Raw genomic sequence first — 14,004 nt, forward strand, 5'->3', positions numbered from 1 at the left:
AAACGCAAGCCACGTCCACTAATTTTCTCCTTTGAATTTCCTTTTCACTCTGAAATTTGTCTGAATACGATCGCAACTTCCGGTTCACGGGGACTTTAAGCTCCATAAAAATAAAAAAATTAGTCAGCATTTACAGAGAAACTTCACCTACACAGCAGCTGTAAAATATGACTTATGGTGCAGGTCATTGTCATCAAAAGTCATTGGTTCTCGAGTGTCTTGTAACCAAATCTCATGACATCAGACCTACAATGACATGAAGGTTTGTTTTGATTTTTGAGTGCCTACTCCTTAGGAAGCCTAGTGGGGTCACCACCAGCATCCAAAACATATATGCTCCTGATGCTAGTGATGTTCTTAGTATATTAGAAAAGATGTGGTGGCTGTACTTTTACCATCATGCAGGAAGGTAATTCCACCCATCCTGCACATCTGTTTTAAGCCACCTCTCTCTCTCCTGTTCTCTCCCTCGCTCTTACAATCTTTATCCTCCTGAGGCCTATTAATGATTCAGGTGCATTATGTTTTTTCTTTTTTCACACAGTGGCCTGGAAAATATCTGCTGTTCGTTTCCGTATTCGCGACTCTCTGCCGCAGTCTCTCATTTAGCATACACGCCAAGCGAACTATCAGGGGAACATATGGCCGTCATTCAAAATGAGCGCTCCAAAACAACAACGCAATTGTGTTACTATGGAAAAGACTATCATTAAACACAGTACTTGTTTTGATCCTTCGATACGCATTCAGATCCCAACCAAACATTCTGTGCGGTTGCTTAGTGGGTCATGTCCCTCTCACAAAAAGCTGAATATTTCCTTAGAGGACATGCATAATTACTGTAGTTTATGAGGTTTGGAGAGGTGATTTCACTGGGCTATAGCACTTGGACACTTCAGTCAGTTTGAAGATGACTTTGCACAGAGGGAGACCCTCTGGCATCAAAGTGGAGCCTGGAGCTCTGCCAGGACTTAGCACGGAACAGTCCTTGGCATGGAACAACCAGCATGAAGCTTGACTCATAGTGTGTGTATACTGTACTTCTCAACAAGCTCGGCTTTAACATGCACATTCAGTGACACAGTCAGCTCAATTTACTGGATCCAGAGAGAGGGTCGTATTACCCGTTCTCCTTTCCCTTCTAACTTTTTCTCTTGTGTCAGGAGAATGAAATTTGTGTTCTCTCCAAGAAATGTGCATGTAACCAAACATGCATTAACATGTACAGAGCACACAATCTTCTCACAAAGAAAAAGCAACACTTAATTTCTCAGGACTTCTGTTAATTAAATTGTGCAAACCAGAAGCAACAATACTCAACAAATGGAGAAGGAATGGCTTTTCGTAGACCACACAATAGGTATTTTAAATTTGATATGGTTAAGTGACTAAATGTAAATGTAATTGGCGAATGACTAAATCTAAATGTAAGTGGACTAATATGCATGTGAGAGTTCTCTCATAATGGATATGACAATTCACTTGACTATGGAAAACTATAGTAATGGACGGTGAAAACCTTTGGTAAAAACTTTAAGATGAAAAAAGGGACAAAATAACAATTCTCTCATGAATTACTCACCCTCTTGCTCCAAACCTGTATACATTTCTTTGTTCTATTGAACACAAAGAAAACTATTTGGAAGAATGTTAGCAACTGTCAGAATATACAAGCTATGTGATAGAAGACATCTAACTATCGCATTGACCACTGGCAAGCACCTCTTACATCTTTTTCTAAAGAAATGCTCTTGTGAATATTGCTTTGCAGTCAAGATTGTGATTCCAATGTGATCCACTAGATGCCAGCACACAGTTTCTGCTTTAAGTTAAAGGGTTCACCCAAAAATATAACTTCTGTCATAGTATACTCCTGTACAACCTATATACATTTCTATGTTCTGTTGAACACAAAGAAAGACATTTGTAAGAATGTTAGCAATTTTCAGTTCAACATCCACTACCATAGTAGGAAAATAAATGGAATATTTTGTTGTTCTGTTGAACACAGTGTAATATTTTGAAGAATTTAGGAACACAAACAGTTCTAGGGCACTTTTGACAACCATTAAATGTTTCCTTCTATGGCAGTCAATGATGTCACTGAATGGAACATTGCTAACATTCTTCCAAATATCTTTCTCTGTGTTCATCAGAACAAATTTATACAGATATGTAATTACATGAGGGTGAGTAAATGATGACGGAAATTTCATTTTTGGCTGAGCAATCACTTTACGCGTTTACATCTAGGGCAAGAAAGTGAAAAATATGTGTTTTTGTGGTGGGGTGGTTGGTGTGAATTTACAGTATTTCAACTAAATATGTAGTTACAATCTCCTGCATTTTGGATGGACACAGGAGAGCAAAGATGATAAACGAGAGTCAAGGCAAGAAGGAAGGGAAATGTAGGTTAACCTTAAGACTGAGGAAACATCTAATTTATAAAGGAGAGATGGGAGTTCCTTAGGAATTCCAATTTAGTGACATGGAGACCTATTGTCAAAAACATGACAAGAGAGCGAGACCTATAATTTATTGTCCGAATGACAAGAGCAAATAATGTATACAATTTAAAGTATTGGACCCATATAAATTATTTTTGACACATTTTTAATTTTAGCTATCCATGTGTGTGAATATTTACAGTTATTGCATATCTGTGTGGATGTTTACATGTGCATCACTCAGATAAATGACGTATACATTGCTAATCACAGCTGTCTAGGTCAAACATACAGCTCATGCTTCAGAAGGGTATGTAATCCACACAGCTGTGTGCTTGTGTGTGAATCCGAGATCCCACCACCAGGCATAAATCACTGCCCTGGAGTGTATATCAAACCATAATTAGAATTGAATGAACACTGTTGGAGAGAGCCCTCAATAAGACAACAACATAACAAACTCGAATGGATCCGGCTGCTTCTTTAGTGGTTCTTGGTGCATGTATATGTTTGCCAGAAAGAAATTTGGGTTATAGGGTTCAGAGCCTTGCATTGTTGCTCAATGAGGAGTGTGTATGATTCTGTGTGTATACCTGCGTGCATGAGTGTCTGCGAGGGAGATGTCAGGTGGTCATAATAATCCCAGTCTCATTACCCAACCACATTTGTGCATAGATCCAAGCGCAATACAGTTCACAGGAATCGTTCACTCCACATTGAGGGAATGACCACCCCACGTGTATTCTGCAACCTAACCTAATTAAGAGATGTTCACTTTGTTATACATCTTCTTGTCATGTGAGTCTGTGAATAATCAAAGTGCTGTGATTGTTGAGATTTAAAGACGGGGTGCATTACATATGTAGGGAGTCGTTGCAACAGACAGGATAAATATGTAGTGCAAAAATGATTTTTATGCAGATGTAGTTGTTTTCTTTTTGGACAGGATAAGCTATATCAGAAAGCAGTGGTGAGAGAGGCAATGGAACTCAAACATGGGCCTGCAAGGTGTTATGACATCACTGTGTCACTATGTAACACTGCATCTGATCTCAATTCAACATTTGAGTGGCCACTTAAAAAAATTCAGCTGGGTAAAGTTAAAGTTTTGTGAATTTTAGGAACAGTTTGTTGCCACAAGTGATCATTTGCATTTGAGCAAATCGAAAAAGTTAGATGTACCAGCACAAAATTGTTGAGTTAAAGTGATAGTTCACCCAAAAAATTAATATTCTGTCATCATTTACTCACCCTCATGTAATTTCAAACCTATATGTGTTCAATGGAAGATATTTTGAAGAATGTTGTTAATCGGCACCCATTGACTTTTGTGTCCATACAATAGATGTGAATGGGTGCCGGCGCTGTTCAGTTACCAACTTTCTCCAAAATATCTTCTTTTGTGTTCTGTGAAAGAAAATCACACAGGTTTGAAATGACAAGAGGGTGAACAAATGATGAAAGAATTTTAATTTTTTGGGTGAACTATCACTTTAAGGCCTGACATTTTTTACAATGTAAAAAATAGGTAAAAATAAGGAAGCTATCTTTTTTACATAACTAAAAAATGAATGTTTGATTTTAATAGTGATACGGAGAGGACAAGCTTGCACATTTATTTGCAAAAACTACATTTCCTATGATCCTTGACTTAAAATGGTTTGGATACCCATCCTTGTAATGGGGGTGGAAATGAGTCTGATCCTGGCATCCGTTGGGTGACAGTGTGTGTGATGTTTGTTGAAGAGTCCCTTTAAATATTCTAAGCTTATGTGCAAACATGTGGCTATTCTCAAAAAATAGCCCCATCCCTAAACCTATCCCATTCTCAAACCCTTTTAACAAATTCAAAGTCAATATTTAGTACCTTTATCAAGCTCTTTCCAAATAAATGTTGGCTTGCTCCCACACGCACACACCGGTCTGAATGGCTGAGGCTGTAGGTCAGTGTGTTCATCTGTGTGGTGAAGGTTGTAAATCTGTGTAGTGTGCACATCTCCATTTGTCAGTGTCATTCAATGCAGATCAAGCGAAAATGCTTTTCATGCACCCACGGAAAGAAAAAAGAATCTATCTACCTTTACAGTCTTTCAATGATCATATATTATTCTCCATAGTTCAAAAACATTTATTTGATCATGACAAATTCATTAGAATAAACAATGGCGCTCTCAAATCAAATTTACGAACACGCACTGCATCCAATTGGAGAAAACGCACATGCAAACACAGTGACTCTTCAAGGTTGTGCTAGACCTGGACTGCTGGGTCTCGCCTTCTTTTTGCGTCCATACAGAATTAATCACCCCCTTGCTCATCTCTCTCTCTCCCTAGGCCAAATTTCCTCATTCTCTGTTTCTCCCTCCCTCCCCCTTCTCTCCTCTTCATCTTTCTCCTCCTCTCTCTATTGGGTAACCTCAAGGAAAATTGAGTGACCCTCACGCTTTAATAGCCAGTCTGCATCAGCGCGTTCACGAAAATGCATATAAACAAATACACAAGAGATAGTCAGAATGAAAGAAAAAGGTGGAGATTGAAAGAGAGTGGCGGACGGGATCTCCAGATAACAAAGCCACTCCTCCTGGGTGTGTTTTTGCCACCAAGACCGAAGAATGGACCAGAATGAAGATCATGACGAAAGAGAGAGAGAGAGAGAGAGAGAGAGAGAGAGAGAGAGAGAGAGAGAGAGAGAGAGCTTTGAAGTTTTGAGAGCGCTGTTGCGTGAGTTCGTGATTTTCTGGTGTTGTGATAATGACCGTGTTTGTGTCACTAGTGTTGAGAGAGAGAGAGAGAGAGAGAGAGAGAGAGAGAGAGAGAGAGAGGGCAGAAAGATACAGAGACATTTGTACCGCATTGTGGTAAGTCTATGAGTCTGATAGGACGGGGCGAGCGAATCCCAGCGTGTCTGCTCCGTCGCCACAGCAGTGCACAGATGCAGAAATAACACCGGAGACCTGAGTGACGCACGCACGCACGCACGCACACTCATAGGATAAATAGCTCCAGCCACTCTACAGCATGTATTGCACACAATTTAATGTTTCTCTGTGTTAAACGCGCAAATAACAGATCCGAACATTAAAACGTGAATTTTGACGCTAACGATCTATGATCGCAATCACGTCACTTTCAAAATAAGTGCACGTATCACGCACAGGCTCTGAGGTAAAATAGCCTCCTATGGCCGCGCGCGCGCGCGCACTCACAGAGAGGGAGGGAGCGAGTGAGCAAGCAGCACGAGAGCATAGAATCAGCAGCCAGAGAAGAGAAAGGAGGAGAGGAGGAGAGAGAATGTGTGGAGAAAGGCTCGCGCTTCATCGCTTGTATCCAGGGCCTTTATGAATAAACCATGGGATGTATCGGCTCCCGAACCCTCAGTAAGACCCCTTTCATTTCTTCCGTTTTATGGCAAGCGTGCACGTGAGCGTGTGTGTGTTGAGCGGGGGCAATGACAGTGTCGGGAAGGGGGTAGGTGTTGTGTGAGGAAACGCTGGGCATTTTCGTCACACCACTGAGATGTGTGAATTCGACTGGCAGCGCGAAACGTGGGAAACGTTGAGTCAAACACGAGAACGGCATCACCGTACGTTTGCCCGCATGCGTACGCGTGCCTGCGCGCGTCCCGTGTCTGGATCGCGACCCACGTCGCTTGATTTATGCTACTGCATGATGCCTCCTGTGTGTGGGAGGCAGAGATGATGGTTGATGAATTACAGTGGCAGGAGATCGGCGGGGAGATGGGAGGAGTGCGAGAGGACAATTAGCGTTCTATTGTTGGAGATGCTCTCGCGGTATCGTGTTGTCTATACACATCCGCACGCACGGATAGGAAGCGAGAGAGAGGGAACATGCCGAATTTCATTGCGGTGAGAACAGGTGGAGGGAGGGGTAACACATGCAGGAGAATTGAGCGAATTTGTGCGTTTGTCTCTGGGAGTGGGAGAGGGAGAGGGGGATTCAGACTGGGACTATCCTGAATCTGACACTCTTCAAATAAGTTTAAATGCGTCCGGCTGGGTCAGTGGCACATTCAATGTTCGAGTCAAACGTAATTCGATTTGTGAGGAAATGACTTCAAAAATACTGTAGGCAAATGTGGGCTGGACATTAATGTGTATTTATCTTCCACTAACCTGCATTTTTTAAAGAATTGATTTGTCGTCTTGACTTAAAAGGTTGTGGTAGCAGACAAATGTGCATGTCAACAGCAACCCTCCTGTTTTGTTTTCTATGAAATACGACCCAGTCCTAATGCATGTGACATCCATTTAATATACTTCCGGTCCTGTAATGTAGTAATTGCTATTGTCTTGTATACTAAGTTAGTCAGTCATTTCTTCTTTGAATAACATATTTATGATTTGTCGGCCATTGTACCAGAAGCGGTGCATGAATAACCGATCAACATCACCACTACGGAACATCAGACCCAGAAACTGTGTCAAACTTCTCTTGCTGGGCCACCTGCCTCACATCCGCATAAAAACGAGGGAACGGAGAATGAGAGAAAGAGGGGCAGAAAGTAATGGAGAGAGGAGGAATAGGGAGGAGGGTTTGATAAATAGTGTTTATAACATAGCACTGCACTAAAATGGAGGTCAACACGCTGTGCTGGATTGCTAGACGGTCCGTTTCAAGAATATAATGGAGTGCTGCGATCAATTTTGTTGAACTACTTATGACACACTGTGACCCTCATTCCAATATGTGTCTGTATGAGATAAAAATGCTCTGGCACATCATTTCCACAAACATAAACGGTGAGCCATTTTTTTTTGTCACCTGATGTGTCAAGTATGGGTTTTTTTTATTACCACGCTCGCCTACTCATTGGAAATAAATATATGCTTGCAAGCAGCATTTCTAGAGAATCAGTGTTTGAGAGCAAGGCTTTAACCTTCCAACCATCACTGATTCAGAGCTTTATAAATAAAAGATAAGAAATATAATCTACGTATAGGGAAACGCACTACATTTTACTGGAAAAGTGAAAGATTTATTTTATAGTTTATACTATACCGGTGTATTAACTAAAGCAATACGATTTCCGATGGTTACTGCTTCACTTTGTGGTCAAGATTCAGTGTCACCTGCTGGTCCGTCACTATTTAATGCTACACTTTCAAATAAAATGCATACTGAAAACTGTATAGCATGACTATATGCAATGTTTGAGTTATTGATATAATATTTCTGAGCTATGTCCTTTAGCGCAAGATAGGACCTTCAAGCAAATGTTTATAGAGTACAGTTCAGATATGACAAGAATAAGATTAAACAGAGTAAGGGATGATTTGTACATACTGTGTGTTGTAAGGTAAAGCATTACAGACATGTATCAGTGTGTGTGTGTGTGTGTGAGAGAGAGAGAGCAGTGCATAATGCTGGGTGTTTACCTCTCTCACTCTGCTCTCTAGTCCAATATCGATTTGTAAAGTGAAGCCTTGTGATGTGAAGCCAGTGTATGTCACAAAGACTGGACCGGCTCTTATGCGTCCGACCTCGCTGTAGTAACAGATTCAAAACAAACAAGTAAATACAGCTTAGCACTGCAATAATGCAAACTTTCCAATGTTTACATTACAGTACCAGATGCAATACAAACATGTTTGTGCTTACAAACATCCTTGAACAGAAATAGATTTTTGAGTCTCGAAAGCAACAATCTTTACTTTTCATTGTACGAATTATTGATTCTGTCATTTAAATATATCATTTGAATATATAGCGACATGTCAAACATGTTATTATGCTTGCAAGAAGAGTTTAAAGTTTTCATTGCCTTAAAAACGTATTCAGTGTTTTTGCATTCTGTATTTTCTTGATCTCTAGCTCTAATAAAAAGTCTCATTTTAAGAGTTAGTTGCTTCCTTTTACTTTCTCAGATATTATCCGCTAAAGGATTCTTCACACATTCAGTTCTCAGGCTGGCATCGGACAGGAAAGGTGCTTTACAAAACAACCAAATCAAGTTGAAAAAAACCTTTGTGAGACATTTTAGGTAAAGCCAGACGGATACACAGACACAATGCTATCACATTGCATGCCAAACGTGCGTCTGACCTCATCTTGATTCAAAAGCTTGAGAATTCTTTCCTTGGTCTCTGTTCGCTTTAAACACAAAGATCTAAGTGGCCAAAATGCATTAAAAAAAAGACAGAAGAATTGAAATATGAATCGTTTCCTGAAATGCTCTTTAATTTTAAGGGATACTTCACCCAAAACATTCTGTCATTTACTCACTTTCGAGTTGTTCCAAATCTGTATAAATGTCTAAGTTCTGATGATCACAGATTTGGAAGAATGCTTATAACCAGAGTGAGCCCCCCATTGAATACCATAGTAGGAAAAATCAATGGTACTCAAAAGTGCCCGGGAACTGTTTGCTGTCTTACATTCTTAAAAATGTCTTCTTTTGTGTTCAACAGAACAACAACAAGTAGTAGTCAATGGGGGGCAAGATCTGTTCGGTTATAAGCATTCTTCCAAATATCCTTCTCTGTGTTCATCAGAAAAAAGAAATGTATAAAGATTTGGGACAAATCGAAGGTGAGTAAAAGATGACAGAATTTTCATTTTTGGGTTAAGTATCTAATGCAATCTAATTCATACATATCTAATTGGGATGTAGTGCCACTGTATTAGGTACATACAAAAATCCATTAGGTCAAAAAGGGACAAAGCCCACCCGCTGGGTTAAACCCAGCAATGAGTTAAACACAACCCAGCATTTTGGATTGAAACAACCCAGCATTAATATATCCCAACAGCTTGGTTTGTCCGCTTTTTGCCCCATCGTGGGTTGAAAATAACCCAGCATTTTGTGTAGTTTAAGGTTAACATATTCTATAGACTTTAATATATGGATGAATGGGCCTGGAGGTTAGTCATGCTGTGGATCTGGCTCATACGCTCAGCAGTTTCTGTACACTCAGTTGCGCTTGCTGTTGGCTTTAGGCATGAGTCCGCAGCGAGACTTTTATAATGATCCCTATGGTGCCACATCTCCCGCTGCCTGACTCAGCAAATATTAAAGCAAATAACACACATACATAGACACATCGCAAATGGGGAATATGCCCACTATAGTAAGTGAATGGGGCTGGGGCATAGTGCTACTGGTCATATATAAATGTCATTTCACTTGATATGCAGAATGTTGTCCATTCCCAGTACAAAGCTCTATGCACGTGTGGTATTATTCCTCAGGGAGTCCAATTTACTGTGTTTTAACTCCTATCTGGGTTTCTATTTATGTGTTTGATGTGTGTATCGAGTTATTTGAGCTTACTGAGCCAGTAATGACATTTTTTGTGTTGAGTTTTTGTGACTGCTGGGTTCCTTCCGCTCTTTAGCTTTAAATGCTTTCTCTTGGTGATTTCACCCTGTGTACTTGCTAGAAGAGACTTTCACCTTTCAAACTGCTGTGTGATTATTGTGGGAGAACTCAAAGCGTTCCTGTTCATAGCCTAATGCAGCAATTTAACGCTGAAATGTACACAGCCCATTTTACGTTTGTACTCTGACATATTATGTTTCATAGTGAAAAGGGATATTCAAAAAGAAAAGGAATGCAGACACATGAGTGAATTACCTCTAACTGCAGCTCAACCCTTATATTAACATTGCTTACATACGATATTACTCTTTGAGGCTCCCCTTTTTGTCATTTTGGGTGTTCACAAAGCAAGTCTTTAGAGCTGTTCAGTGATATACAACAGCAGACATTGTAAACAAGCACTTCATTGTTTCATAAATGCAACATGGTTTTTTTTTCAAATGTATCTATGGATCTGAGTTGATGCTAAACTCTGGACTCACTTTTATAACCAGGATTGGACACTTGCAGTTTTGCTTTGCGTCTACATGCGCAGTTTTTCTCAGATTATGCTTGGTATAATCTGTAACATGTAAGGGCATGTACTGTAAATGCATTTCTTTAATCAGGGAAATGCCATAAACAACTTAAGTAGAATTTAATTGGCACCTGTGTTTTATCCCATTACCCCGATTTTGCATTGCAACCTTAACTGGCTCACGGTTTTGTTCATGTGCGCAGGTCCAACCGTGTAAACAAAATGCTCACAAATGCTTGTAAAAGTCTGCTCTTGGCTTATGCTGCTTATGTGGAAACCTTTAAAATAAAAGAACTTTCGTAGCATCTGCACTGATACTGCAGACGTGACAAGGGAAAGAAAAGTCTGACAGATTTCCCATCTGGCCATAACTCGAGACAGTTTCGGAATATCTCATGTTAATCTTGAGTATTTACAGAATAGTATCATACCCTTCAAATATCATTAGAGTCGCTGGGAACGCCGCTCCATCTATCAGTTTCGAACGATCTGCAAATCCAGCGTTATATCCACCGTTTATATAACATTCATCACCCAAATGCAGTGAACAGACAAACACAGCCGAACTTCGTGAACGTAAAACGTGACTTGTGCGCATGCTCCTTCTCCTCCCGCTCTCTGTGGTTGATGCGTGGGCGTACTGCATGGGTATCCGGGAGAACTCTCCAATAAAAGACTAAGAAAAGTTGTTACGTAATGATTTCTCATGTTCGAAAAAAAAATCAGAAAAAGTCAGTGCAAGACTCAGGGGAGTGTATCGAGCACAGAAATCCTACGTCATACGTCCAACTCGTTTTTTGACAAGTTGACCACGTCATGCATGAGAAGACAACAGGTTTAACATTGTAAATAAGTCAGAATGCACGAAACACTGTTGCAGGGCCGCTTTAAATTATAGACAGACTGTAGATGGTGATGCTTTGTAAAAACCAGGTATTTGTTGCTTGTTTTTGATAGATAACTGCTAATTTGGATCATGTAAATGCACTCACTGTAAAAAATATAAAATCAAGTTATGAACTGTATCATGACACTTAATGCTTTACTATTCAGCAGCAAGAGATGGATAACATGGTTCGGACACAATATAATATCATATAATTTACTTAACTTTTACATTCTAACATTTATTTTGCAAATATTTACACAATATTTCATTTTCACCATTTTACACCCGTTTGAACTAAAGCTGGGTCTGCTATTGTACATTCAGAAAACTATAGTAATAAATGGTTGTAAACGCTTTAACACGTCACTCACTTGTGTTTTGTACGATTGTATTGCATCTATAATATTATGTTACTAAGAGACACTCACTTAATGATACTTGATTACTAAGACATCTCTCTCACATCCGCGCGCACACACAACACACCCATCTGCTCTATTGTTGGCACCAGCGCTGAATAACAATGCCCTTGCAAAAGAGATTGGACTAAAACCCTGATCCTCTGTGAAAAATGACGCGATCAAAAGAATGATCTCAAAAGTTTCATACGAATAAACAGCGAACTGCAGTCATTAGATCCCATACGTCGCGTGAATGATCGCAATATGTTGTATGAGAGAGAGATCAATGGTTGAGGGAGCGTTCTGCAGAGATACGCCGCAGACAGACGGATGGCCATTAATTAGACAGGGTCACACCCCGCGAGCTGAGAGAAGACAAGGGCGTGTTGCTCGTATCTCTCTTTAGGCACCCATATCATCCCACTGCTTCATCCAAAAGGATCCCACTCTGTGGATCTCCAAGTCAGTGTTGCGTAAACGGATATACTTGGATTGGATAGGAAGAGACGGACAGCGCCTTTTTGCGCGTCCTAGTTTTGCGGCGGTTGTCATCATAGCTGCTGCTGCAGAAGCAGCGATGTGGCTGATGCGGGTCCTTCGTTCCTCACGGACACGCTTCTCTCTCTCTCTCTCTCTCTCTCTCTCTCTCTCTCTCTCTCTCTCTCTCTCTCTCTCTCTTCTTTTTCTTCTCTCAGTCACCCTCTTCTCAGCTTTGCGTCGTTATTCGTTACTAGCAGAGCTGCGCCGTGGCTTAGCCGCAGGGGAGATATCAGAGAGCAGAGAAGCGCTGGGGAAAACGAGCCCGTTCATCGCGCTGGATCATGTGCTGCTTTCCCGTTTGTGCTGCAAATGCAACAGCTACTGAATATCGTACACCATTCCGGACAGAATTTAAACAAGAAACCCACATTTAGTTTAGGCGAGGATTGAATTGCACCAAAAGCAAAGGGAAAGAAAGAATCAAGCAAAGCACAGAGCAATACATCGACGAATCAATAAACTAACAAGCCAATCAAAATCAATGGATATACAGTAAAATAGAGGAATCAAAGACACCACTGATCAATGGAACCAATGAAGACTTTAAAGGGTCATTACCAGGGATTGCTAGTCAGAAACAACTGTATGGATGCAATGTAAAAGCGTCTGATAAATGTAAGAAATAAAGGGAAATAAAATGTTTGGCATATCACTGATTTTTGACTGGGAATTTGTTAGAAATTAACATTTTAAAGTACTTTTGATTTAAGTACTTTCATTTTAAATGTACACCTGCTTCAGGTCTTTCCTTGGGGAAATTCACATCTTTATTTTGAATGTCTTTATTGTCTGACATCTGACTTCATGAGATAAATGGTAACATGCTCCCGTTTTGCTTTATTCAGCATTTCTGCGTGCATTGTGTCCATTCCGGTTCAGTGTCTGTTGAATTTCAATAGAAACAAACCTCAGGAAAGACAAAGTCAGCCCAATAGCAATGGAAATGATTCTAAAATGAATGTCAAAACAATAGTATTGTTGTTTACACAGGAATATGAGCGTGTTTTCTTTGCAGTATTCAAGATGTGCAAACATCTTTAGTTTTATTTTTACCCGTTTGTCCTGTTTGAATTTTCTGCGAAAAAATAACCAATGTTTTAAATATTTTTGATGGAATTTGGGAGAAAGGTTGTCACTAGTTCACAGAATGAAACAAAAATCACAATTTTACCTAAAAGTGTATATAAATAATGAATTCAGATAAACTGAAGGTAGTCTATCATTTTGTTCTGTGGCTGTATATCAAATGTTTGACTTGGGCCTGTAACCTTAAGCGGGTGCTCAGAACACTTATAATACATTTATAAATGACACTAATGATAGATATATAGATTAAAGATGACTTAAATATAATTCCTTATTAAAAAATTGCACCACGGTGGCAATGATTGTTGCAACTTTTGTACAAGAAAGCACCACACATTTAAAGCATAAAACTGTTGATGTTGGTGATAGACAGCTTTAGTCTATCACAGATCAATGAGTTTGTTCAATAGCCTTTACCACTGGAGGGTACATTTTCGTAAACAGTTGGATGATGTCAACTGTGTATGTTTGTCATTTGTATACACATGAATAAAATTGCATTGAGATGTTTCTCTCTCCAGTACTGTTTATTTGACTGTATGAATTTGACCATTGTTATACAGTGCCTGCGCTTCATGTTTAGCTCTGACATTCATAAAGCAGCTTTACAGAAAAACTTGTTATGCCAGAAAATCTGAATGTTCCAACACTGTTCCAACAGCGTTCTGCCTGATTCAAAAATCTAACTCTGAAGCTTAGAAAGATTTTCAAAATCTCACCGTGAATACATAACCGAGTGTGTTCTCCAACACATGAATGTGATCCCGAGGGCAATTTGAAACCAC

General features: G+C 39.8%; 1 protein-coding gene across 4 annotated transcripts in view; it reads left to right on the plus strand.

The window, feature by feature from the left end:
- Nucleotides 1–14,004, plus strand: part of fam131bb (family with sequence similarity 131 member Bb) — a 31,945-nt gene that overhangs the window by 1,598 nt on the left and 16,343 nt on the right. For 2 of the 4 annotated variants that reach the window (XM_079470172.1, XM_079470174.1), the window contains exon 1: nucleotides 5,699–5,824. The exons of the other annotated variants lie outside the window; for them this stretch is intronic. In XM_079470172.1, the coding sequence (XP_079326298.1) occupies nucleotides 5,797–5,824 (28 nt within the window). In that variant the 5' untranslated portion in view covers nucleotides 5,699–5,796. Of the gene's footprint in view, nucleotides 1–5,698; nucleotides 5,825–14,004 lie in introns of those variants that run through there. 4 annotated transcript variants of the gene reach the window in all.

The sequence above is a fragment of the Barbatula barbatula genome (assembly GCF_947034865.1).
Source record: "Barbatula barbatula genome assembly, chromosome: 12".
Taxonomy (NCBI): domain Eukaryota; kingdom Metazoa; phylum Chordata; class Actinopteri; order Cypriniformes; family Nemacheilidae; genus Barbatula; species Barbatula barbatula.